At 39.9% G+C, this 27,933-nt stretch overlaps 1 protein-coding gene across 3 annotated transcripts in view; it reads left to right on the top strand.

The window, feature by feature from the left end:
* Positions 1-5,084: 5,084 nt before the first annotated feature.
* Positions 5,085-27,933, top strand: part of PLAA (phospholipase A2 activating protein) — a 43,188-nt gene continuing 20,339 nt past the window's right edge. Inside the window, exons 1-7 of one of the 3 annotated variants that reach the window (XM_010384462.2) lie at positions 5,085-5,674; positions 15,076-15,269; positions 22,148-22,248; positions 22,336-22,456; positions 24,318-24,485; positions 24,913-25,048; positions 27,486-27,655. In XM_010384462.2, coding sequence (XP_010382764.1) covers positions 5,526-5,674; positions 15,076-15,269; positions 22,148-22,248; positions 22,336-22,456; positions 24,318-24,485; positions 24,913-25,048; positions 27,486-27,655 — 1,039 coding nt within the window. In that variant the 5' untranslated portion in view covers positions 5,085-5,525. Of the gene's footprint in view, positions 5,740-15,075; positions 15,270-22,147; positions 22,249-22,335; positions 22,457-24,317; positions 24,486-24,912; positions 25,049-27,485; positions 27,656-27,933 lie in introns of all 3 variants that reach the window. The other 2 variants (XM_010384463.2, XM_030919539.1) reach the window with 2 other exon arrangements.

Here is a 27,933-nt window from a genome sequence, read left to right as displayed (position 1 = left end):
TGGGTGGTTAGGGTTTGAAAATGTGCATCCTTTACATCTTTTGAATTTTAAACCAAGGAATGCATTATTAATACTTTTTAAAAATAAACTTTTGGCCAGGCACAGTGGCTCACGCCTGTAATCCCAGCACTTTGGGAGGCCAAGGCAAGTGGATCACCTGAGGTCAGGAGTTTGAGACCAGCCTGGCCAACATGGTAAAACATGTCTCTACTAAAAATACAAAAATTATCCGGGCGTGGTGACAGGCACCCGTAATCCCAGCTATGTGGGAGGCTGAAGCAGGAGAATTGCTTGGACCTGGGAGGCAGAGGTTGCAGTGAGCCAAGATTGCGCCATTGCACTCCAGCTTGAGGACAAGAGTAAGACTTCATCTCAAAAAAAAAAAAGTTAAAAAAATAAATAAATAAACTTTCAATAAGGGGACGATAAAAATAATAATGAATATTCACGTTAGCCATCGTTCAATGAATTATGTAATTATCTAGACAATATTTCAAAGTATATGAAAAGAAAGGATAAAGTGTCCTTAAATGTTTAACAAAAAAACTTATTAAAAGCCAAGAAAAAAGCTTACTAAATGTATTAGCACTAGAAGAATGTTTTTCTCCTTTTTGGGCACCAAAAACTTGAAAACAGCAATTATCTTTTGGGATATTGAAATGTATTAGCTTTGAAACATTTTCTGTAATGTTCTACAGGACTGACAAGACAAATATAATTTAGAAGCTGATAACCATCCTTAAAGATGAAGTTGATATTTCACTTTTTTTTTTTTTTTTGAGACAGAGTCTTGCTCTGTCGCCCAGGCTGGAGTGGAGTGGCGCTATCTCGGCTCACTGCAACTTCTGCCTCCCAGGTTCAAGCGATTCTCTTGCCTCAGGCTCCTGAGTAGCTGGGACTACAGGTGCATGCCGCCGTGCCCAGCTAATTTTTTGTATTTTAGTAAAGACGGGGTTTCACCCCAGGCTGGTTGCAAACTCTTGAGTTCAGGCAATCCACCCACCTCAGCCTCTCAAAGTGGTAGGATTACAGGCGTGAGCCATCGCGCCCAGTCCATATTTCACATTTTATGGGTTTTTTTCTTATATATCTATGGACTTTCTTTTTTCAAGATTCACCTTATGGGGGACATATCTGCAGCCTAAGTTTTCTAAGATCTGCACATGTAACATTTCTATCATTTTCCCAATGCATTTTAATATTTTATTTCACGTATGTATTGTGCTATAGTAGCCCAAAGTTTTGGCACCAGAGTCTATGTGTTGAATTTTAGTTAAAAAAAAAAAAAGCTAAACAATATTCTTTCACCATCACTTTCACACACAAGTCAAGTATCACTCCTGTTACAATTCCTTTCTTTAGTTTGCCTGGGTTTTCCTACTAAGTTGCCAGGCCTGAATCATATTGACCCCAACTTCATTCCTGTATAATCTGCATTAATGCTATTCTTCAGTGCATTTAGAGCTTTTTAAATCAAATTATAGTGAAAACATCACGTTGAGAACATGAACTGCAATGTTCACCTCAATTTACACAAACTGTGATGTTTAGTCCAGCTACCCAACTATTCCATGCATTTTCTCTGAGAGAACTGTCATTGTAGACATTTTTCCTTCATGCCTTCAGACATATGGGGGGGGGGGATCCAGAATTGTTATTTGTATGCAGACAGACAGTTGAAATAAACTATTTGTTTTAAACCTTTAAACTGCTAAACACATAAACACATTATAATTATTTTTAAAGTATCAAGAACCCAATTTAGTGTTCACAGAACTTTAGTCCCAGCTGTACTACGTTCTAGTTATGTGACATTAAAATAGTTATTTCAGTTATTCATTAATTCATTAAGGTAACCAATAACATCTATTGAGCATTAAACTCATATCAAGCTGTTAAAAGACAACACACATTAAAGTATTAAAGAGTTCAGTTGAGCAGACAGTGATTCATGAATTGGGCAGCACCAAACCCCAAGTGGTGAAACTCCACCTAGGGGCACTTAAACTACTTTTGCAGAATTATAACTAAGGAGAGAAATCTAACATGACTGACTCCATTTTGCTTAAAACCTCACAGGCTAGACTAGTTTTGTTGTTGTCATTTTATTGTTAGTTTGTTTTTTGCTTATTCTAGTGTGGAGGCTAAAATAACTATGCCAGGAATTTGGTTTATAGTTAAACTTTGAAGCAAGGAAAAGTGACCTCCCACAACTCCTTGTATGGAGATTGAAGCTACATTCATAAGACAAGATTAGAACTATGGTAGAGGCTTGAACTTTGCTAACGAGTAGTCATGCTTAAACAATAACTTGGCATTGTTTGATTAGCTTGCTTTTCTTTTTTCTTTTTTTTTTTTTTTTTGAGGCGGAGTCTCTGTCTGTTGCCAGGCTGGAGTGCAGTGGCTCAATCTCAGCTCACTGCAACCTCCGCCTCCAGGGTTCAAGTGATTCTCCTGCCTCAGCCTCCTGAGTAGCTGGGACTATAGGTGCATGCCACCACACCTGGCTAATTTTTTGTATTTTTAGTAGAGACAAGGTTTCACTGTGTTAGCCAGGATGGTCTTAATCTCCTGACCTCGTAATCCACCTGCCTTGGCCTCCCAAACTGCTAGGATTACAGGCGGAGCCACCTCGCCCAGACTAATTAGCTTGCTTTTCTATAGAGCCTTCTGCTCTGGAGTCATGTAACCAGAGGTCACAAGACTTTAACTTCGCCCACTACTCCTACAGATAACATTACTATTGTGAAACCTAATTAACTGGTCTTTGAGATATTTTTCAAATTTAGCATTTTGGCAGACCAACAGACACAACCTGGAACCCCACTCGTCAGAAATGACTCAGGTTCAGGAAGATAGTTCTGACACCCCTGTGATTCATCCTTGACCCAATCAATTAGCATTTCCCATTTCCTAGCCTCCTGCCCACCAACCCATCCTTTAAAAACCTAGCCTCTACATTCTTGGAGGTGGATTTGAGAAATATCTCCCATCCTCCTCGCTCGGCTGGCCCTGTGATTATTCATCTTTCCCTGCTGCAACATTTGTAGTTCTCAGTGCACTGGTTTTTTGGAAGGCAGCAGGTAAGAACACAGTTGGCCAATTACAGCATGAGGGGGAAACTTTTATAAGGGGTTGGTGGAAGCAAGACTAAGAAAATATACTTACTTGATTGGTTAAAGTGGAAAGTCCATAGTTAGAGATTTGTCTGTTTCTGTTAGTTAAGCTTCATTTTACTGTTTACATTGAGTTGGGCTCCAGAGCTGGAGCTATCTCAACCTAATGGCCTCCAAATTAACATTTTTTAAACGAGGCAAATTCTTCATGTGTGAAATAGGAATAATAATACTATCTACCTTGTAGGGTTATTGTGAGAACTAAATGAGAGACTGTGAAAATTGGTAAACTGAATACTATACAAAGTTGGAAAACATTTCCTGTTATATAGGAGGCAGTAAACTAGATGGTTAAGATTCATGCAAAATAAAAAGTCTTGATAATAATAAAATGTAGTCCGGTAGAAAAGACAGACATAAAAGAATATATTAGAATGCAGTAAATACTATATTGACAACAAATAAAACTGCATTGGTTCCCCAGAGGAACTAGAAGAAACCAGAAGATAAACTGGTGTTGAACTATGACAGATGGAGAAAGTGGAATTCTAAGTTAAAAAAAAAATGCATGTACAAAAAGCATAGAGACATGGACAGCATACAGTATAATACGTTCAGGGAATGGTGACAAATTCGAAATGGCTAGAGTAAGAGAGATAACAGAGGGAGATGAATCTAGTAAAACAGATTAGCGAGATTGTGTGAAAGGCCCTATGTAATGCTGTACTGTAAGAATGGAAAGCCAGCCGGGTGTGGTGGTTCACGCCTATAATCCAGTACTTTGGAAGGCAGAGGCCGACAGATTACGAGGTCAAGAGATTGAGACTAGCCTGGCCAACATGGTGAAACTTCGTTTCTACTAAAAATACAAAATTTAGCTGGGCGTGGTGGTGCGCTCCTGTAGTCCCAGCTACTCGGGAGGCTGAGGCAGGAGAATCGCCTGAACCCGGGAGGCGGAGGTTGCAGTGAGCCGAGATCGCGCCACTGCACAAACAAACAAACAACAACAACATGGAAAGCCATCAGAGGTTGTCAAGCAGATAAAAAACAATAAAGCGTGTATTTCAGAAATATATTTTAATGTGTAGGATTGGCTGGAGAGAAGGGGTAGAAAGGCTAGAGAAAAGTTGAAATAATTTAAGTAAGACTAATTGGTAGAGATTTCTAACAGATAGCTGGAAATACAGATCTAGAGTTTGGAAAAGACAATATGGGAACACAGCTTTAGAAATAAGCAAAGCAGTAAATAATCCACCCAGGGAGGGGATATGGTAGCAAAGAAGTATCAAAAGGCAACATTTCAAGAATGATCTCCCAAACCAGGAGAAAAGTGATTCCAAACCTAGAGTGGGAGTTTTAGGAGGGGAGAAGTCAGAAAAGTGTGAATTGGGCTTAGCAATTTAGAAAGGTTTGTAGAAAAGTGTAGTTGGATGCGACAGAATAGCGGATGGGAGGGAAACAAAGTAAAGAGACAGGTCATGTTGACCCTGGTACTCAATAAGATCTGATAATGACCAGCAAGTAGCACCACGGGTGGGTGGGAGGGGGGCTTGTTAACAATACGTATTCCGGCTCTAACCCAGATCTACTGAATCAGAATCTACATTTTAACAAGTCGCCAGAAAAAAGTAGTTATACCTTTAAAAAATTGACTTGGACCACTGTATTTGTTTGTAAATTTGACAATAGAGGGTAGGAGATTCGGATAACTTGAAACGGAGGAATAGTTCAGTGATTAATAGTTCCCAATTTGGCCTCAAGCTTTCTCGTTTTAATTGAAAAACAAAGTTAACTTGCAAAAACCTCGAGATTATCAGGAAAAAGAGGTGAGGATGACCTAACAGTAGACACCAAACAACCTCACTCAGCCATTCCGCCATGCCCAGCGCGAATAACTCAGGTTTAAAATATCCGGATTCGGCGCGCCGGATGTCCACGCCAACTGGCGCGGCATTATGGGAGTTGTAGTCCCGGCCCGCGTCCCGAATTACGACAAACGGCTGGGCCCGGAGTAGGAAGAGATCCGGAGTTGGGAAGGATCCCCGGGTCGGGCGTCCTGGTGGAAGGGCGGGGCTCTTTCGCTCTTCCTCGGCGGGGAGTCCCGAGACCAGGAGTAAAGCGAGCTCAGCTCCACATCGGCGTCAGCTGCCACGACGCAGAGACTCTGCGTCACGGAGGGCTGAGGCCGATGATGAATTCCGGTGTGCCTGTCAGGGTTGCTGTGTCACTCGGCCCGCTTGGCGCGCCCCTTCCCAGCCGCCCTTCCGTACCGGCTCTCGGGCTCTTCCGGTCTCCGGCCGCCACTTACCTGCAGGCCTTTCTCCGGCTGCGTCCCGGCGCTCTCCGAGTCGCCCCTACGGACTGGACTTGCGCAGTGCCCGGGCACCGGGCGCCCGACAGACACTGGCCATGACGAGCGGCGCCACCAGGTACCGGCTGAGCTGCTCGCTCCGGGCCCACGAGCTGGACGTACGGGGCCTGGTGTGCTGCCCCTTTCCGCCGGGGGCCTTTGTGTCCGTGTCCCGAGACCGCACCACCCGCCTCTGGGCCCCAGACAGGTGAGCCCTGGGAGTTGCCCCCAGGTTGCCCCCGGCTGTGTTGCACTCTTCCCGGAGAGTGGAAAGTGAGTGATCGTTCCCTGTCAATCCTGCCGTCTCTCTCTCCCCCCAGTCTTCCCTCTGCTCTCCGCTTCCTTCCAATTCTCATAGTACTGGAACTCTGTGTAAGAAACCATCTAGATTTAAGTGGAAAGAGCACTGGTTTGGGGGACCAGAGACCAGCCTTGTTGTGCTAACTTGACCGCAGACCAGTCTCCTACCTTTTGGGCCTTCAGTTTTTGGACGATGATCTCCCAAGTTTCTTTTAGACTTGAAAATTTATTGATTCCAATTGCACCCTCCGAAGTGAGGAAGTTTGAAGACATCTAACATGTCCCTTTTTTATTTTCGAAAAAGATGCTCTGTAGTCTTCTCTAAAATTTAATGTTTGAAGACTTTAGTTCTCAAAAATTGTGTTGCTGAATCCTCTTCTCGTCCAGGTTAGAATTTTAGTCTGTGGTCTGTGCTGGTCTTGAAGGAGTGAAACCTCTTGGATGTTTTGTTTCTGTGCATGTGCTGTTTCTTGAGGAGAAGGAGCATTCATTACCTTCAAAGGATTTATCAGAAGGGTTCACGAACCAAAAAAAAAGGTTGGGAATCAGTCCTGATCGAGTTCACGGGCTCAGCCCTGATTTGGCTGGTTGTAGCAGGATATTTAAGAACTAGAAGACAGATTTCAGTTCAGAGAAAGAAGAATTGAGGTTATTTTGTTATTTAGTAGCTCTCCCACTGTTAATGAATTTCAGAATTTGAGTCACCATCCATAAATTCAGTTGATAACTATTGAGTGCCTCTTATTTGTTTGGGATACTGGAGAGGAATAAAGGCAGACAAGTTGCAAGTTTTTCTGGAGCTTTCTTACAGTCTGATGGGGAAGATAGATTAAAAAACAAGCCAATAAAAAATTAAAAACTGGCATATGAAGAAAACATACAGTTAATAATTAGGTGGAGAGATATTAAAGGAAGCCTCTCTGAGAAGTTGTTTGTTTAAAGCTGACATTTGAAGCATGAGATGGATGGAGCTGGTCGTGGAAGAGCAAATGGGGAGGGTTGAATTGGAAGAGCATTCCAGACAGCCAGAGGAACAAACAGGAGGGATTTAGCTGTGAGCTGAGGACAGGTCTTTGAGGCTGGCAAGAGCCAGGTTATGGAGTTTGCAAATGGAAGCCTTCAAATAGTTTCAAGCAGGGAGCAACATCATCTTATTTCCATGTTGAGAAGTTTCTGCTAGCTGATGGTAGAGAATAGGTTGGGAAGGGATAAGTGTAGAAGTAGGTTTGTTTGGAGGCTTTTGAAGTAGTATAATCAACACAAGATGGTCCACTAGACTAGATATAGTGTAGAGCAAATTCCTGTATTGAATTGAATGAGATGATCTCTAAAGATCTCTTCTAACTCTAAAATTCTATAATATCCAAAACTACTTAGTAACACTAATATTTAACTTTTTGTTTGAGTACAGTTACTAAGTTTTTACCTTTAAAGTGGAATCCAGTAGAAGCATAAGCCCAGTAGAATATAACCATTGCAGTAAGGAGTATAGTCAAGGATGCCTGTTTTAATAGTGGAATCCTGTCATTAAACTTTTGGGACTGTACTAGTTTGACAAGAGTTTAATCACTGGAGTGGTTGTACTTACCAGGAACTTGAAGAACTTTGGGCTGAACTGATTATTTGAAAAGTGATTTTGTTTTTCATTGAACTATCGATTCCTTTTCTTTTCTTTTTTCTTTTTTTTTTTTTTTTTTTTTTGAGGCAGAGTTTCGCTCTTGTTGCCCAGGCTAGAGTGCAATGGCACGATCTTGGCTCACTGCAACCTCTGCCTCCGGGGTTTAAGCGATTCTCCTGCCTCAGCCTCCCAAGTAGCTGGGATTACAGGCATGTGCCACCACGCCCAGCTGATTTTGTATTTTTAGTACAGCTGGGATTTCTCCATGTTGGTCAGGCTGGTCTTGAACTCCCGACCTCAGGTGATCTGCCCACCTTGGCCTCCCAGTGTTGGAATTACAGGTGTGACCCACCATGCCTGGCCGAACTCATGATTTTTTTGTTTTTGTTTTTCAAAATTCATTCCTGTATGTATTTATCTAACACTGATGAAGAACTTGCATTTTGCCAGTTACAGTGTTAGTGCATGGTGAGATAAGATTATATAGTCTGCCATATACAGCTGGTTAGGTTAGCAAGCTTGTCCATCCTGTGGCCCATGGGTGACTCTGAGAGTGACCCAACACAAATTCATAAACTTTCTTAGAACATTATGAGGCTTTTTTTGTGATGTTTTAAAATGCTCATCAGCTATTGTAATTATTAGTGTATTTTATGCATGGCCAAAGACAATTTTTCTTGCAATGTGGCCCAGGAAAGTCAAAAGATTGGATACCCCAGGGTTAGAGTGTTTCATAGTCATTAGGTGATGAAGTTCTTATTGATGCCAACTAAAGTGTCTCAACCATACCTTGAATGTGGTAGAAGTGTCCTCAAGTCTGACATATCGACAATTTTTATTTCATGATACATGTCTTCTCTTTTGTGTTGCTGTAGCAGAGTACCACAGACTGGGTAAGTTATAAAGAAAAGAAATTTATTTTTCATAGTTCTGGATGCTGGGAAGTCCAGTATCAAGGTATCGGCACCTTGAGAGGTCCTCTTTGCTGCCGCATCATCCCGTGGTGGAAGGGCAAGAGAGCACACAGCAAGAGGCATGGGTGGGGCAAAGTTGCTTTTATAACAAAGCCACTCTCTAAGCAATAATGACATTAATCCATTCATGGGGGCAGAACCCTGCTGATCTAATCACCTCTTAAAGGTCCTACTTCTCAACATGGTTGCATTAAAGATTAAGTTTCCAGCACATGAACTTTGAGGGACACATTCAGGCCATAATAGAATATGTGTGTCATTTTGTTTTTTTTGAGACAGGGTCTCGCTTTGTTGCCCAGGGTGGAGTGCAATGGCATGATCACTGCTCACTGCAGCCTCGATCTTCTGGGCTCAAACAATCCTCCCACCACCTCAGCCTCTTAAGCAACTGGGACTACAGGCGAGAACCACCATGCCTGGCTAACTTTTATTTATTTTTGTAGAGATGGGGGTCTTACTAGATTGCCAAGGATGGTCTCAAACTCCTGGGCTTAAGCAATCCTCCTGCCTCAGCCTCCCAAAGTGTTGGGATTAAAGGTGTGAGCCACCACTCCCAGCTTATAACAGCATATTAATAAAGTTAATGAAATCCTATAAATGTTTGGAGCCAAGTAGTAAATGAAGTTTGCTTTCCCATGTAGCCAAGTGGTAAGTGAAATTTACAACTGTAAATTTGAATCAGTACCACTGATTCAACTTCAGATTCTTTGTTCGTTACCGAATAGCCTCTTACCGAATCAGACCTGGTCTGTCTACCTCTAATGCAAATGAAATTTACCACTGCTTTCCATATATGTTGTTGCTAAGGTTCATGTAGGGATGGACTGGGAATAATGGGGGAAGTTAGTTCTAGGGAGGTAGAAATAGTTCTGTTTTAGAGTAGACTGAACCAGGTACCTAGTCTTTCACAAAAGCCCTTTGAAAACCCAGAAAATCTCTGGACCTTCTGAACACCTTTCAGAATGGAGACATATCTGTTAGTTGGGCATTGAACTAAGCCGGCAACATACCATTGTTTCAGACTACTTCAGACCTCTATAAGCCAGCTTCAAGCTAAATTACATTTCCCAAGTCTGTCTGTCATCGACTTCTGTCTGGGTGGGGAGAGATGAGTGAGATAAGACTTCAGCAACTTTGCCTTTATCTTGCCTTGCGTTTTGAAAAACAACCCATATTTGAAGACACATCTTCAGATATAGGATCTGATTATATTAATCTATATTAATATATTTTTTTAGGTGTAATCTATTAGTTCCTACTGTAGAATATGAGAATTTAGCTCTTTCTGCCTTCCACTCAACCCATCACATATCCATCTTTTCTGTGCTCTGACTCTTACAGTTTAAGCTGTGGAATAATCTATAACTCTTCCTCAACAATTTTATGATCTCCATGTGGCTAATAATTATTTTATTTTGGTTTTCATTTGCTTAGCTTTCTATGTATTTATCACTGATTCAACTTCAAATTCTTTGTTAGTTACCAAATCACCTCTTAAGGCATATAGATATATTGGATATTTTACAATTTCCTCTTCCTGACAATGCAAACTTTCTGACCTGGTCTGTCTACCTCTGATGCACAACTGATCCTGGGGTTTCCCTTCGTTGTTGTTTCCAAAATAACTTTTTTGAACCTCATGTGTTGGATTTTTACTGTCAGTATCCTTTAGCTTTCTCTTGGTTGGTTTCTTCCTTGTTGGCTTATTGGAACATAACCTCTAGGAGCTTCCTGAAACGTAGTGCATCAGTAATAAATGTTTTAAGACCTTGCAAGTCCGAAAGTGGTTTTATTTTGCCTTGCTACTGGAATGATAATTTGAATGGTTGTAGCATTCTAATTTTAAAATAATTTTCTTTCAGAATTGTGATGAAATCCATTTTATTTCATCTTCTAGTGTTACTGTTGAGAAATCTGAAACCATTCTGATTTTTGACCTATTTTTTTTCTTTCTGGAAGGCAGTCTACTTCAATCCATTGTTCCAGGCCATTGGCGGGCCCTTTTACTATGAAAACTCATGTCCATAAAGTCTGGGAAATGTTCTTCAATTAATTCCAATTAATTATTTGGCTGCTTTCTCTTTATTTTTTCTGTGTTCTTTTTTCTGGAACTGTTTTTATTCAGATATTGAACTTGCTTTCTAAATTTCTCTTTTTTTTTTTCTTGTCTATAATCTCTAGCAGGTTGCCTTGACTTTTTGTGAAGTTATGTCCTTGTTTCATGGTTGCAATATCTTACACCTCTAAGGATGATAATGACAATTTTAAAAAATGTTTTAAGTTTTCTCCTTAATGGTCTGTTTTCCTCCAGATTGGTTTTTTTCTCGTCTCTGTTTGTTTTGATCACTATATTTCATGCTGGAGGCTTTCCCCAGATGTCTGGTAATCTTTATTGTGTGCTCAGCATTATGGGTAGAGAATTAAGAAGCTCCTGGGAGATCTGTGCTCCTGAATGGGGCTTGTTGGTTGTGAGTTTTACTGTTGAATTATCTGGTAGGGCCATTATATTGGGCTGATCTTCTGCCTGGAGAAGGAGGGTGTGGTTTCCAGGGTTTTGTTTTGGTGGTCTTGGGCTCCAGTTCTTCACACTCCAAGACTCAACTATCCTTATGTTCCCCCATTCAAAGATTTTCACCTTTTTAAAGAAAAAGCTTCAGACTTTCGCTGAGTGCTAGCAGGACAGTTGTCTGGCTGGGTTGTCTAGCTGCCCGCCCACCCCTCCACCCTCTTTTTTTTGGCTTAATACCTAAAGTATTTTTTAAAATCAATTTAAGAAGTACTTAATGCTAACCATGTAAAACATTGTGCTGGGGACTTGGGAAGACACAAAGAACCTAATCTGGATTCTGCCATTAAGAACTTCACAAACCACTATGGAAGATGCACACAAACATCTATGCTTTGAAGTGCTAAGGGATACACATAGTAGGTAGATTTAGTGGTTTACATAATACAGGTTTTAAAACATGTTCTTTTGACTTCCTCTGGACTTATTGATAAAATGGTTTCAAAAGCATATTAAAAAACAAAAACAACACCCACTAAAATGAAGTGAACAAGTTGAAATTGGTTACTACCAGATACCTTTCTTTGAAAACTTTTTCATAACGCTTCAGGTTCTGAAGACTTTCAATTAGTCTTTCTTATCTTAGTTCCTGCCTCTTTGTCCTCATTTCTAGAGGTATATAGTGCTGTTAATTCTTTTCCTCCATTTTTTTATTGTGAGAAAATACACATAACATAAAATTTACTATCTTAACCATTTTAAAGTGTACAGTTCAATGGTATTAAGTATATTCATAATGTGTAACCATCACCACCATCCATCTTTTAACTCTTTTTTTCTCTTTATACTGAAACTGGGTACCTGTTTAAGCAATAACTCCTCGTTCTCTCTCCACCCCCAGACCCTGGCAACCACCATTCTACTTTATGTCTCTGTGATTTTGACAGCTCTAAGTTCCACATATAAGTGGGATCATACAGTATTTGTCTTTTTATAACTGGCTTATTTCATTTAGCATATGTCCTCAAGGTTCTTCCATGTTGTAGCATATGTCAGAATTTCCCTCCTTTTTAAGGCTGAATAAAATTTCATGTTTATACCTCATTTTGTTCATTTATTCATCCATTGATGGACACTTAGGTTGATGTCACATTTTAGCTATTGTGAATAATGCTACTTTGAATATGGCTGTACACATATCTCTTTAAGATCCTGCTTTCATTTCCATTGGGAACATACCCAGAAATGGAATTGCTGGATCATATGGTAATTTTATTTTTAATTTTTCTAGGAATTGCCGTATTTTTTCTGTAGCAGGTGTCTTTGTTTTCACATAGCATATTCTGTATGTCTGTTAGTTCTAGTTGATTTATTTTGTAAAGTCCTCCTTTTCCTTACATGTTTTCTGTCTGATTGTCTGATTATTCTATCCGTTACTGAGATTGGGATATTGAAGTCTTCAACTATTATTGTAGAACTATATATCACTTCAATTATGTCAGTTTTTGTTTTATATATTATGTGCATAAATGTTTGTAATTGTTATATCTTCTTGCTGCACTGAACTTTTAATTAATATATAATATCCTTCTTTGTCTCTTAATTTCTTTTTTTGATTTAAAGTCAACTTTGATATTAATATAGCTACTCCTGCTTTCTTTTGTTTGCTATTTTCATGGAATATCCTGTTTCATCCTATCATTTTCAGTATATTTGTGTCTTTGGATCTAAAGTGAGTCTCTTATAAAGAGCCCCAAGTTGGATTATGTTTCTTAAAATGGGTTCTGCCAATCTCTGTCTTTTGACTGTAGAGTTTAATTCATTTACATTGAAAGTAATCACTGATACCATTTTGCTGTCTGTTTTCTATATACCTTAAAGTTTTTTTTGTCCTTCATCTCCTGCATTACTGTCTTCTTTTGTGTTTAGTTTATTTATTTATTTATTTATTTTATTTCATTTTTGAGACAGAGTCTCGCTCTGTGGCCCAAGCTGGAGTGCGGTGGCGCAATCTTGGCTCATTGCAAGCTCCACCTCCCAGGTTCACGGCACTCTGCTGCATCAGCCTCCCGAGTAGCTGGCACTACAGGCCCCTGCCACCATGCCCGGCTGATTTTTTGTATTTGTAGTAGAGACGGGGTTTCACCATGTTAGCCAGGGTGGTCTCAATCTCCTGACTTCGTGATCTGCCCACCTCAGCCTCCCAAAGTGCTGGTATTACAGGTGTGAGCCACTGTGCCCAGCCAGGCATCAGCCTTTAAATCCCCTTGGAAGTCACTTCAGCTCAAGAAGTAGAGGCTTGTATCAGTGGGGGGAGGTGCAACAACAATGGCTGCCTGCCTCTTTGTTGTTGCTCTATGATCAAAGCAGGCAATCAGTGATCAGAGAACAGATCTCTGATATTTGGAGGACAGGGTCCTTTTTGCCAACCCTAGTTCCTGCAACTGTGAGCAATGTTCTCCGGGAACAGATGCATGGCTGCCTGCCATGGGGCTAGAAGGGTGAGGTGTGGGTAACTGCTACTGTGCCAAGAGCAGGCATTGATCAAAATTAACCTCAATTTACAATCCAAGCCTTCCCCTGGAAGTTACAAGCTTTCAATTGACTGCAGAGTTTCATAATAGTTACATCAGACAGATTCTGCCAGTGCCGTTGTTGTCTAGGTGGGAAGACAGATACCTGGTGCTTCGGACTCTGCCGACCTCCCAGAATATTCTCTAGTTCTTAAGCCCTTTGTTGGTAAATTGGTTCTTCGGTTGTCTTGCTGTCTGCTAGGACTCAGGTCTCCTTTGGCCCTTACTACTTTTCTGTAGGCTTTAAATATTCAAATTGTGTTCATGTCTTTTTTTTTTTTTTCATTCTCCTTGGCCTTGTGGGTGTAATTAAGCTTTATTAAAAAACGTAACTATTTATTGTTTTTAGTGGGATTTGGGAAGGAAGTGAAAATAGATGAGTTTGTTTAGTCTTTATCTGGAAGTCTTGTCTCTTTTTTTGTTTGTTTTGAGATGGAGTCTTGCTCTGTTGCCCAGGCTGGAGTGCATTGGCATGATCTTGGCTCACTGCAAGCTCCACCTCTCGGGTTCACGCAATTCTCCTGCCTCAGCTTCCTGAGTAGCTGGGACTACAGGCACCCACCACCTGGGTGGTGGTTAGCGCCTGGCTAATTTTTTTGTGTTTTTTTAATAGAGACGGGGTTTCACCGTGGTCTCGATCTCCTGACCTCGTGATCCGCCCACCTCGGCCTCCTAAAGTGCTGGGATTACAGGCGTGAGCACCACGCCTGGCCTATCTGGGAGGCTTGTCTCTTTATGTGCACTTGTCTTATCTTCAACTAGACTGCAAACTCTTTGATTTAGCTGAGTTAGGGATATAATTCTTTTTAGCCCTCTCAGCAGCTAATTTGTTGCTTTCCACACAGAAATCATAATCTGCTGGTTGAACTTGTTAAGTAAGGCAGTGATGCTAAGTGATTGATACAGATAACAAATTGGTAATCATTTTAATCCCAGGGCAATTATTAATGTACTATGTTCATTGATACACATAATTATATATAACATTATATATAATATACTGTAGCCATTTACATGTTTCTGTATTAGGTGGGGTTTTTTTTAATTGTTTTAGCTTATCAGCTATCATTAGTGTTAGTATTTTTTATGTGTGGCTTAAGACAATTCTTCTTCAGTGTGGCCCAGAGAAGCCAAAAGATTTGGCACCCACCCCTGTTCTAGTTGTGTAGAAACACATACTGTACCATACTACTGGGCACTAAGTCAATGCTTCGTAATGTGAAAGAGTTGTCACTATATTTAGGTCTTCTTAATAATACATTTCATTATCTTAATTGCACGTATGTTTCATTTAGCCAGGGATTTCTTAGGGTAACAGTCACTAATGTGTAGAAGTGAAGCTGGAGATTGAGAAAAAACTCAGTTATGATTATTTGTTGCCCTTTCTTTTTCCCTGGTTTTCTATTTTAATGTATTCTTATCAATGAAACACTAAACAAACTTCTCTTAATCTAATGTAATTCTCTACAGTAGTTCATAGGAATTATGTAAGGTTCAATTTAAAACAATGGATTCTTAAGATAGTATGTATTCTAAAGTTTGGTCTAGACACTAAATGAAAGTGAGTGCTTTGGCAGTTTTTGTCCTAGGCTAAGTCAGGGTACAGATATGTATCTATTAATTATCTTGTCTTTCCAGTCCAAACAGGGGCTTTACGGAAATGCACTGTATGAGTGGCCATTCCAATTTTGTATCTTGTGTATGCATCATACCCTCAAGTGACATCTACCCTCATGGCCTAATTGCCACTGGTGGAAATGACCACAATATATGCATTTTCTCACTGGACAGTCCAATGCCACTTTATATTCTAAAAGGCCACAAAAATACTGGTGAGTATAATAATACTTCGGTATTTTTCTATTTGAAGAAGTTTTATCCCTTTGAAAGTTAAATTTACATATCCATTTTCTCAAGTTTTTATTATATTTTGTTTTACCTATAGGTGTGGCTTGGTAATGGAAACCCTTTTGGACTATCTTAGTTTTGTAAATTCTGTTAAAAATTTGTTGTGATCAGTAAAGGTTGATACACTTATATATGTAAAAAGTAATCTGTTCAGTTATTGGCTGGGGACAGTGGCTCACACCTGTAATCCCAGCACTTTGAGAGAGTGAGATAGATTACTTGAGGCCGGGAGTTCGGGACCAGCCTGGAAAACATGGCAAAACCCCATCTCTAATAAAAATACAAAAATTATCCAGGCGTGGTAGTGCACACCAGTAATCTTAGCTGCTCAGGAGGCTGAAGCATGAGAATGGCTAGAACCCAGCAGGCAGAAGTTACAATGAGCCAAGATCCTGCCACTGCACTCCAGCCTGGGTGACAGAGTGGAGGCTGTCTCAAAAAAAAAAAAAAGTGTTCAGTAATAAAAGAGGCTATATAATTTGAATATACTTCATGACTTTCGTTTTTAACTATTTTATGCAATGAATGCTTTTATTCAGGAAAACCAAAAGTATTTAATAAAAGACCCAGAAGCAGTGTGTTTAGGGCTGTGGTATTATTGAAGAGTATTTAATACATGTGAATATTATTTTCTGTGATTTGTATATATTTCTGATTCTGTGATAATTCTGGATTTCTGTGTGGCTTAACAGTTCTTTATTGTAGAATGACATGCTTAATCGGTGCACTAAGTATACTTTTTTTTAATATAAATGAAATAGTTTGGAACATTTTTCATAAACACTTTAAACTTAATTCCTTTAAAGAATTTGTATAATGTGCCACGCACCATGGCTCATACATGTAATCCCAACACTTAGGGAGACTAAGACGGGAGGATTGCTAGAGGCAGTTTGAGCAACATAGGAAGACTCTATCTCTACAAAAAGTTAAAAAATTAGCTGGACATGGTGGTGAATGCTTGTAGTCCCAGCTACTCAGGAAGTTGAGGTGAGAAAATCACTTTAGCCCAGGAGTTGGAGGCTGCAGTGAGTTGTGATCACACCACCGCACTCCAGCCTGGGTGATAGAGTGAGACCCTGTCTCTAAAAACAAAAATAATTTTTTTTTTTTTTTTTTTTTTTTTTTTTTTTTTGAGACAGAGCCTTGCCATGTCGCCCAGGCTGGAGTGCAGTGGCGTGATCTCGGCTCACTGCAAGCTCTGCCTCCCGGGTTCATGCCATTCTCCTTCCTCAGCCCCCCAAGTAGCTGGGACTACAGGTGCCTGCCACCATGCGTGGCTAATTTTTTTTGTATTTTTTGTAGAGACGGGGTTTCACCATGTTAGCCAGGATGATCTCGATCTCCTGACCTTGTGATCCGCCCACCTTGGCCTCCCAAAGTGCTGGAATTACAGGCATGAGCCACCGCGCCCAGCCAACAAAAATAATTTTTTATTTTTAATAATTTTTTATTTTAATTTTAATTTATTTTGAGACAGTCTCCATCTGTCACCAGGCTGGAGTGCAGTAGTGTGATCTCGGGTCACTACAGCCTCTGCCTCCCGGGTTGAAGCCATTCTCCTGCCTCAGCCTCCAGAGTAGCTGGGATTACAGGCACCCACCACCACGCCCAGCTCAGCTCATTTTTGTGTTTTATTGTTTTGTTTTGTTTTTTAGACAGAGTCTCGCGTGGTCACCAGACTGGAGTGCAGTGGCGTGATCTCGGCTCACTGCAACCTCTGCCTCCTGGGTTCAGGCAATTCTGCCTCAGCCTCCCGAGTAGCTGGGACTATAGGCACCCACCACCACACCCAGCTAATTTTTGTATTTTTAGTAAAGACAGGGTTTTACCATGTTGGCCAGGATGGTGTCGATCTCTTGACCTTGTGATCTGCCCACCTTGACCTCCCAAAGTGCTGGGATTACAGGTGTGAGCCATCAAGCCCGGCCCATTTTTGTGTTTTTAGTAGGGATGGGATTTCACCATGTTGGCCAGGCTGGTCTCGAACTCCTGACCTCAGGTGATCCACCCGCCTCAGTCTCCCAAAGTGCTGGGATTACAGGCGTAAGCCACTGTGCCCAACCAAAACAGAAAGAATTTTTAAATGTTTGTGTGCATATATGTGTGTTTGTGTGAGAAATCTTAGTGATACAGATTTTTAAAATTTTATCATGGAAATCGAATGTACACAAAAGTAGAGGTATCTTATTTTTGTTTCATCTTCCCCTCCTTCTCCTACATCATTTAAAAATTTCTGATATTCTATTATTTCGTTTATAAATACATCCTTCATTATGTGGCTCTAAAATAGGGGATGGCAAACTTTTTCTGTAAAGTATCAGATAGTAAATACATTTTAGGCTTTTCAGGCCATATGGTTGCTATCATAACTGCTCCGCTCTGCAGTTGCAGTGCACAGCAGCTATAAACAGTAAATAAACAAATGAGCATGTCTGTGTTTCAATAACTCTTCATTTGTGAACATTGAAATTTGAATTTCATAGAATTTTCACATATTAGAAGATTGCCTTTGATTCTTTTTCTCTCAATTACTTAAATATGTAAAAACCATTCTTAGGTTGTTAGGTGTACAAATACAGGTGGCTCACTGGCATTAGTTTGCTGACCCTTCTAAAAGATAAAGACACTCTCGTCCTCTAAAAGGAAAGAATAACCACAATATTATTATCACACCTAAAACAAAACAAAAACTAATTTATTGTCAACTATCAAAATGAATGTTCAAATTTACCCAGTTGTGTCATAAATGTTTTTTACAGTTTATTTGAATTCTGACCAAAATAAGGTCCACATCTTCTTTTTTTTTGGCAGGGGAGATGGAGTCTCACTCTCTTGTCCAGGCTGGAGTGCAGTGGCGTAATCTCCGCTCACTGCAACCTCCGCCTCCCGGGTTCAAGTGATTCTCCTGTCTCAGCCTCCCAATTAGCTGGGATTACAGGTGCCCACCACCACGCCTGGCTACGTTTTTTGTAGTTTTAGTAGAGACGGGTTTCGCCTTGTTGTCCAGGCTGGTCTCAAGACTCCTGACCTCTGGTGATCCATGTTGTCCAGGCTGATCTCTAACTCCTAACCTCTGGTGATCTGCCTGCCTCAGCCTCCCAAAGTGCTGGGATTACATGTATGAGCCACTGTGTCCAGCCCTACATCTTTCAATCGTCAGTTTCTTTCTTTTTTCCTTGTTGTTTGAAACCAGATTATTTTAGCTGTAGAATTTCCCACAGTCTCAATTTTACTGGTTAAAGCCTTGTCGTTCCCTTTAATCTGTTCTTCAGTCACCTATATTTCTTGTAAGCTGTTAGATCTAGTAGCTTTATCAGGTTCAGAGTCAAGTTTCTGGCAACAGTATATGTGGTATTCTGTATTTTCTTTTGTATCACATCAGGAAGCACGCAATATCTTTTCGTGATATTAAGATTGATCAGTGGAGCCGGGCGTGGTGGCTCGCGCCTGTAATCCCAGCACTTTGGGAGGCCGAGGCGGGTGGATCACAGGGTCAGGAGATCGAGGCCATCCTGGCTAACACAGTGAAACCCCGTCAATACTAACAATACAAAAAATTAGCCGGGCATGGTGGTGGGTGCCTGTAGTCCCAACTACTTTAGAGGCTGAGGCAGGAGAATGGCGTGAACCTGGGAGGCGGTGCGTGCATTGAGCCGAGATTGTGCCACTGCACTCCAACCTGGGCGACAGTGAGACTCTGTCTCAAAAAAAATAATAAATTAAATAAATAAATAAAGATTGATCAGTGGGTTCAAGTATTGTATCATTCATTCATTATAAAGTTCCCATCAGCCTTTCACATAATGGTAATTTTTAGCAGCTACTGATGATCATTGCCTAGATTCGATATTTTATTAAGATTAACAGAATGATTGTACTGTAATTCTAATATTATTTCTGCATTTGATCACCACCACTTTTCTGTGTAGATCTTTCCACATCAACTCTGGTTAACATGTGGAACTTTTATACAGAAAAGACAGAATAAATGCTTGCCTTGACCCTTCTCCTAACTTATTTACTGGTTTTCAGAAGGAGTTGTTTACTGAATATCTTTTTTTTCTTTTCATTTCTCAAATTGTTTCATATTTGGCCATTGGAAACCTCTTTAAATTGGCTCCTATGACCTTTTAATAAGACCTTCAGTAGTCTTCCTTGCTTTCTAATATTACAGAATGTTCTAGGTTCCACTTGCACATTTCTTGCTCTAGACCTCAAACCAGCACTTTTGCCAGGAAGTCCTGTTTGTTTGTTTGTTTTCTTTTAGTGGGAAATGGTATTTTATTCAATTATTTTATACTGATTTGTGGAAGAATGTAAAGAGCACCCAAGTTACAACTGTTAAGATCTCAGGCTGGGCACGGTGGTGCACGCCTGTAATTCCAGCACTTTGGGAGGCCGAGGCAGGTGGATCACCTGAGGTCAGGAGTTCACGACCAGCCTGACTAACATGGTGAACTCTGTCTCTATTAAATACAAAAAAAAATTTAGCTGGGCGTGGTGACGCATGCTTGTAATCCTAGCTACTTGGGAGGTTGAGACAGGAGAATCACTTGTGCCTGGGAGGCGAAGGTTGCAGTGAGCCAAGATCGTGCCATTGCACTCCAGCCTGGGCAACAAGAGTGAAATTCCATCTCAAAAAAAAAAAAAGATCTCAGTGACGTAACATGTGAGTATTTCTCATTAACTCTGCATGTTCAACATGGATTAATAAAGGGACTCTGTTCATCAGATTTTCTCAAGGACTCAGACTGATGGGACTTTCTCTCCACACGTGCTTCAGTAGTTGTTGCAGCAGTCAAAAGGCAACATGGTTAATAAGGCACTGGCTGTCCGGGCGCAGTGGCTCACGCCTGTAATCCCAGCACTTTGGGAGGCCGAGGCGGGTGGAACACAAGGTCACAAGATCGGGACCAGCCTGTTCCACCATGGTGAAACCCCACCTCTACTAAAAATACAAAAATTAGCCGGGTGTGGTGGCGGGCACCTGTAATCCCAGCTACTTGGGAGGCTGAGGCAGGAGAATTGCTTGAACCCAGGAAGTGGAGGTTGCAGTGAGCCGAGATCACGCCACAGTACTCTAGCCTGGTGACGGAGCGAGACTCCACCTCAAAAAAAAAAAGAAGAAAAGGCACCGGCTTTTAAAAGCATGTGCCTTCCTTGAATGTCACAGTAGTGGATAATTTTTAAAAATCAATTTTAAAAAACCCCAAAAACGTGTCTGACTGAAAGTGTCAGCTACCATTTTGTGTGTTGACTAATGCAAGTATCATGACTGTGCCTTAACTTCAAATGGAGGAGGAAAGTACCATCCTCCCATGCATCCAAAAAGGGAGAGTTACCACAGCATGCTTTCTGGTCATCAGTTATTCAGCATCATCAAACAATCCAAAAGTCTCCTCTGAGTGATGCTAAGTATTCTAAATATCAGGGAGGAGATGCTCGTAAGTAAGCTGTCACCCATACCCAGTATACAATTATGGAAAAGGAATAGGATAATCAGAGCAAACCCTCTCATTCAGAAGAGGAAGCAGTGCGGGACAACAGTTTTTAATCTAGAGCCATTCTGAAATCCAAATAAGTGGCTGTCTCAAGGATCCTCAACTCAGGGTAGAGAGAGTTTTGTGATTGCTTCCTTCTGGTCTAGGAAAAAGATTTCCCAATCCATTGTTCTTTGTGGCTGTGCTTCGACCCCCAAGGATATTCTTCTTTGTAAGATAATTTTTTTTTTCTTTTTTCTTTTGAGAGAGGGTCTCGCTTTGTTGCCCATACCAGAAGGCAGTGCTGCTACAGCTCACTGCAGCCTTGACTTCCCCAGCTCAAGCGATTCTCTTACTGGGGCGACAGGTGCGTGCCACCATGCCTGACTAATTTTAAAATTTTTTTAGAGACGGTGTCTCACTATATTGCCCAGGCTGGTCTCAGACCCCTGAGCTCAATCCAAAATGCTAGGATTACAGGCATGAGCCACTTGACCTGGCTAATTTTTCTTTCTTTTTGTTTTAAAGACAAGATCTTGCTGTGTAACCCAGGCTGAAGTACAGTGGTATGTGATCACAGTTCACTGCAACCTCTGTGCCCTGGGCTCAAGCAGTCCTCCCACCTCAGCTTTCCAAGTAGCTGGGACCACAGGCGCATACCACCACTCTCAGCTAGTTTTTTGTACTTTTAGTAGAGACGGGGTCTCGCCACGTTGCTTAGGCTGGTCTCGAACTCCTGAGCTCAAGCATCAAGCAGTCTGCCTGCCTTGTCCTCCCAAAGTGCTGGGATTACAGGTGTGAGTCACCGTGCCTGGCATAATTTTTCATATTTGTAATTTTTAGCCTGCACAATTTTATATCAAGAAAGACATTTAATTAACCATTTCATTACTGTTGGACTTTGAGCTTGGCTGCAGGTTTTATGGTCATTTTAATGAAAGCAATCTTAAATATTTATATAAACAGTGTTTCAAAATCATTTACATTATCTCCGTATTATGATTTGTTAAAGCTGAAAGGATTGTGTATTTCACTTAAGTGCTGCTCCCTCATTTTACAGACAAGGAATCTGATTTTGAGTAGTAGTTCTGCAGTTACGTGACTTGTAAGTGCACAGATAGGCCTTTCACCTAGGCAATCTGGCACCAGAGTCTGCTCTTGACCATTGTACTCTTGTGTGTCTCTGCTGAATTAAGCCTTAGTTAGCTAAGATACCGCCACTTCAAAGAATGTTTTTAAAATTAGAATGCTTTAGTAACTTTCAATGTTGAGCATTTTTCTATATGAAAATGTGTTATCCAACGATGTTTTTTCCTTAGTTTGTAGTCTATCATCTGGAAAATTTGGGACATTACTTAGTGGTTCATGGGACACCACTGCTAAAGTCTGGCTGAATGACAAGTGCATGATGACCTTGCAGGTACAGTAGTTCTGTGTAAATATTCTAAAGAATAATTAAATTGAATGATTCTGTGGCAACTTAAATTGATACCCATTTTACTCACAGGGTCATACAGCTGCAGTGTGGGCGGTAAAGATCTTACCTGAACAGGGCTTAATGTTGACTGGATCAGCAGACAAGACTATTAAACTGTGGAAGGCTGGAAGATGTGAGAGGACTTTTTCAGGTAAGATCAGGGTAGACAAGTTTTATAATATCATTGCTTTTTATTTGCTCAGATATATTTTCTCAGAAGTTTAAAAGCATGAAAATATTTGAAAACATTAGTATATTTAAGCTACTAATTTGAGTTAATGTAGTTTTTCTGATGAGTTAATATCTAATACCTTTAAAAAAGATATAATGAGACCTCTCATAAAACAGCCAGGTGTAGACTGATAAATAGCTGTCTGATAAGCTATATATAATACGTGTATGTGCTCTGCATATATGTATGTAATTTTTGGTACATAGTTATATTCTTGGTTGTCATTTTAATACTTTTAGCCTGAAACTTCTAAACATAAGCCTTATTGATGGTCAGTCAGCAGTGTTATCTTCATATATGGAAGAAAGCATTGTTAATGTCTTTATATTGAAGCACATTGTTTATAATGGATTTCAGGCTTTGTTTATGTTGTGGTTTATGGTGAGTATTCTTTTTAAGCCCCAGCTATTAAATAATGCCAATACTGATGCATCTGCTATCTAATAGTAATGTCACTGATTTATTTGTAGAGTACTTAAATTTTTACTGTGAATTTTAATTGGTGTTGTTTTTCCTCTCTTTTTGAATTTTTTCGTTAAAACTTGGTAACTACCCTAGATAATATGCAAGAAGTCCCTTTGTACAGATAAAAGTGTTTTTTGGCTGGGCGTGGTGACTCACACCTGTAATCTCAGCCCTTTGGGAGACTGAGGTGGGTGGATCACTTGGGACCAGGAGTTCGAGACCAGCCTCGGCAGCATGGCGAAACAGTGTCTCTATTAAAAATATTAAAAAGTCTGTGCGCGGTGGCTCACACCTGTAATCCCAGCACTTTGGGAGGCCGAGGCGGGTGGATCACAAGGTCAAGAGATCAAGACCATCCTGGCCAACATGGTGAAACCCTGTCTCTACTAAAAATACAATTGGGCATGGTGGTGCGCACCTGTAATCCCAGCTACTCGGGAGGCTGAGGCAGGAGAATTGCTTGAACCCAGGAGGTGGAGATTATAGTGAGCCGAGATTGTGCCACTATACTCCAAACTGGCAGTGGAGCAAGACTCTGTCTCAAAAAAATAAAATAAATATAAATAAAAATACAAAAAAATTAGCCAGGTGTGGTAATGCACGCCTGTAATCCCAGCTATTCGGGAGGCTGAGGCACAAGAATCTCTTGAATCCTGGAGGCAGAGGTTGCAGTGAGCAGAGATAGCTCCATTGCACTCCAGCATGGGCAACAAAGTGAGACTCTCTCACAAAAGCAAGAAAGAAAAACAAAAAAAGTATCTTTTGATGGAAAGTGGATGATGACTAAACATCCTTCTATTTCTGCTTCAATATATATTATATATGTGTATCAATCATTATTAATCTGTGTTAGCTAATCGAAGTCAACAAATACTGAACATAGGAAATCTGACTTCTGATCTCCTTCACAAGCTTCAGAGAATGTTTTGTTCTTAAATTTATGGGCTATTCTTTGTTTTATATTTCTGTTATGTTTGAATATTATTTATTTTATAAGTTACTCTTGTTATTGGGGAAGAAAAATTAAAAATGCATTATCAGGTGGATGAATTCTTGGGATCAAAATACTATTTTTAGAGGTTTTTGGAGAAGACAGGATGAATATAAAATAACTTCCCAAGACTGAGGATAAAAAAATATTGCTAAACCTTAAATACAAGTTTTGGTTACCAGGCTTTCAACAGAAAATAAGATTTCTCTAACTTGAAAATTAATTTTTACTACTCACTGATATGTTTTATAATGTTTGTAAAATGTATAGAGCCATCAGCCAAATTATCTGTTTTATTGATATGCATTATTGTTTTTAATGCAGGGCATGAAGACTGTGTAAGAGGTTTGGCAATTTTGAGTGAAACGGAATTTCTTTCCTGTGCAAATGATGCTAGTATTAGAAGGTGGCAAATCACTGGCGAGTGTCTTGAAGTATATTATGGACATACAAATTATATTTATAGCATATCCGTTTTTCCAAATTGTAGAGGTAAGGTTATATTATGTATTTAATGTTTTGTATTGAGCATTATTCCGTCCCATTTGTGAGATGGAGGGAGGAGGGCTGATTACTGTCTGTGGAGACTTGAATAATTTGGTAAATTTATTTCATAAGTATCTTTCTCCTGTTTACAAGAAAGAAAATTGTATGGCAATCTTTATATTAATTCAGATTACATTGTTGTGTTGTAAAAAGTTCTTGGGTATCTGAAGAAAGACTTTCTAAGATGTGACATGAATAAAAAATGTGATTTTGAAGTTGTATATGTTGTAGGTGACAAAACATATGAAATTTAAAACTGTAATTTTAAAACTCTTTGGGTTTCAGAAAGTCAGTGTATCCGGAAAGATGGTATGTATAAATGTACTTAATTTTATTTATTCGAAGTAATACTTCCTATATTCATTAATTTTAGACTTTGTGACAACAGCAGAGGACAGATCTCTGAGAATCTGGAAACATGGGGAATGTGCTCAAACCATCCGACTTCCAGCTCAGTCTATATGGTGCTGCTGTGTGCTCGACAATGGTGACATTGTGGTTGGTGCGAGGTATTTATATCCTAGTCAGTTATTAAATGTTATGTGTCTAGGCCTTCAGTAGGCACTAGAGTGTACAGAGATAAGCCATGAGGAATTTCAGGTGTCTTGGGAAGACTATATGGACACTTCAATTACTAAGCAAAACAGTAGTAGATTTTATAGCTTTCACACTAAGTGATGCATGATATACCGGTATTGTACTGCAATTGTGCAGTCAAGATATTGACTACAAAAGAAGTTAGAGAAGGTAGAGATTGGTGTGGGAAAACTTTCTGTAGAAGAAGTTTGAATTGGATTTTGGAAGATTATGAGTAAGAAAAGGTACACGAATTTTTGTCGAAGCTAAGAGTATAAGTTTCCTTAGTGAGAATGAATGCAGCATGCCTAGGAAGTGAAGGAAAATGGTGGAGTACTGATGCTGGGATAATAGGTACAATGGGGCTTAACTGTGGAGAACTTTTAGTGCTTTCATGCCAGGCATTTTTTAGATTCATTGCTTGGGGTTAAAGGGTTATGGTTCTTGAGCAAGAAATAGAATTGAAGGAGAACTTACGAATTATTAAATGTGTAGATTGGATTTAACTACTGGTGACAATGGACAGGAAGGTATATTAGAAAGCAAATACAGTAGGAGTGTGAAGTTATAAGACATTGGCCCCACAATGCTAATGGGTAGGAAATAAAATAAATGAGATAATCCAGAAGGAAAACAGTCAGAAAAAGGATGAAAGAAAAGGATAAAGCTTCAAACTGTTGGTGATTGGACGTCCCCATTAATAAAAATGGAGAAGTGGGAGAATTGGTTGGGTACAGAAGGTGATAACTGTGGCCTTAGACTTCCTGAGGTCTGCAGTGGTGGTGAGCCACACTCATGCCAGTGGATCATGGTCATTTGAACTGGAGCCTAGTGTAAGAACTGAGGCTAAGATAAAGATTTTGCAAAGCTTCCAAAAGCAAACCATAGAACACCATTCTCTGAGAGAAGAAATATAGGGGAGGAACAGAAGACTAAGAACTAAGTTTTATGATACACCATTAGTACAGAAAAAGAAGCTAGTAGGTTAAACAAAACAAAGCAATTCAAGTGTTGAAATTTCTGGGAGACAGAAAAGGAAAGATTTTGGAGGGAGATTGTCATCAGTGTCAAAAAGTGTTTGAGGAATCAAGGAATGGTAAGTTTGGAAAGCATTTGGATTTGGTTTGAAAGATGTTATTAGTGACTTTTGGCATCAATCACATTTTGAATAGAAAACGATAGGAAAAAAGGCAAATAAGAGGAAATAAAGGGTTGGAGGAGATGGATGAAGGATCATAGACTACTCTATAATGCTACTGTAGCATTGAAAGCAATAAGAAGGCCAGCTGCTGTGGCTCACACGTGTAATCCTAGCACTTTGGGAGGTCGGGGGAGGATCGCTTGAGCTCAAGAGTTCGAGACTATCCTGGGTGAACTCCCGAGACCCTGTCTCCACAAAGAAAATTCTTTAATTAGCTGGGCGTGGTGGCATGCATCTGTAGTCCCAGCTGCTCAGGAGACTGAGGTGGGAGGATTGCTTGGGCCCGGGAATTTGGGGTTGCAGTGAGCTGTAATTGCTGCCGCTGCACTCCAGCCTAGGTGACAGTGGGACCCTCTCTCAAAAAAAAAAAAAAGAAGAAAAAGAAGGTGACAGCTATAAGGGATAGAAGGTCTAATAAAGTGAGTGCTTTATTTTTTGCCTGGGACGGGGTGATTTATAGGCTTAGTTTTTTTCCCCCAAGCATATTTGAAGTTGAAGAAAAACCAATAGAAAGAGTGATACACATGTTTGTGGATGATTAAGTTAGAAACAGGTTTCCTGTAGAATGGGCCAGGATTAATACAACTGGAAGTGTCTAATTTGCTTCTCCTATCTCAAAATTTAGAATTAAGAAATCATGGAGATGAAGTAATTTTTCTGAGAAAAGAGATTAAGGATGGCCATCTAATCCAAACATTAGGCCATTTTTTTTCCCCTTGATTGAAGTTACATTGCTAGTTACTGGCATAGTAAAGGAAGACCATATTTTTCTACTGAACATCTGCTAATTATAAGCCCTACATTGGGTCTTTGAGCCCTTTATAAAATAAACTAGCCCACTACCTTTCTCTATATGGTAATAACTATATAATATTGACTTTAAAACTACATACTATAGCTCTAGATTCTTACGATGGTAAATATTTAACTTGGAATTGGAACTTGTATAAAATACATATTTCTCTGTTCTTTGTCGATAATTTTTCTATTAAATAGTTGACATAATAGTAGTATGTGCTGAAGTCAGCACAGTGCTGTAATCAGCAATTAATACATGCTAATGTTTCTCATTCACAAATACAGATGATTTTTACTATGGATCATTCAGGTGTGATAATGTTAATGTATTATGGCAATGACTTATAAAATCAGTTTATTTTTCCTTACAGTGATGGCATTATTAGAGTGTTTACAGAATCAGAAGATCGAACAGCAACTGCTGAAGAAATCAAGGCTTTTGAAAAAGAGCTGTCTCATGCAACCATTGATTCTAAAACTGGCGATTTAGGGGACATCAATGCTGAGCAACTTCCTGGGAGGGAACATCTTAATGAACCTGGTAAGTATTTTATTGTACCTAGTAGGAAAAATTCACCATATTTGGCTTTTGGAATAATTAAGAGAAGAAAAATAAATGTTGTTTTGCTCGTGTTTTAGTGTTACTCTTATTGCTAGATGCAGATTTTTGAGAATTTCTACTATTATACATAATCACTATGAGAAACCATGTTCTTGCCTCTGTCTCACGGTAGACTTTGAATTAAGCTTCTCATAAACAGGAATTAAAAAATAAATCTCCCAAGACTTAGACCATTTACAGTAGGCATTCAAAAGGCA

The sequence above is a fragment of the Rhinopithecus roxellana genome, chromosome 16 (genome assembly GCF_007565055.1).
Source record: "Rhinopithecus roxellana isolate Shanxi Qingling chromosome 16, ASM756505v1, whole genome shotgun sequence".
Taxonomy (NCBI): domain Eukaryota; kingdom Metazoa; phylum Chordata; class Mammalia; order Primates; family Cercopithecidae; genus Rhinopithecus; species Rhinopithecus roxellana.
This window is presented reverse-complemented; position numbering and strand designations above follow the sequence as displayed.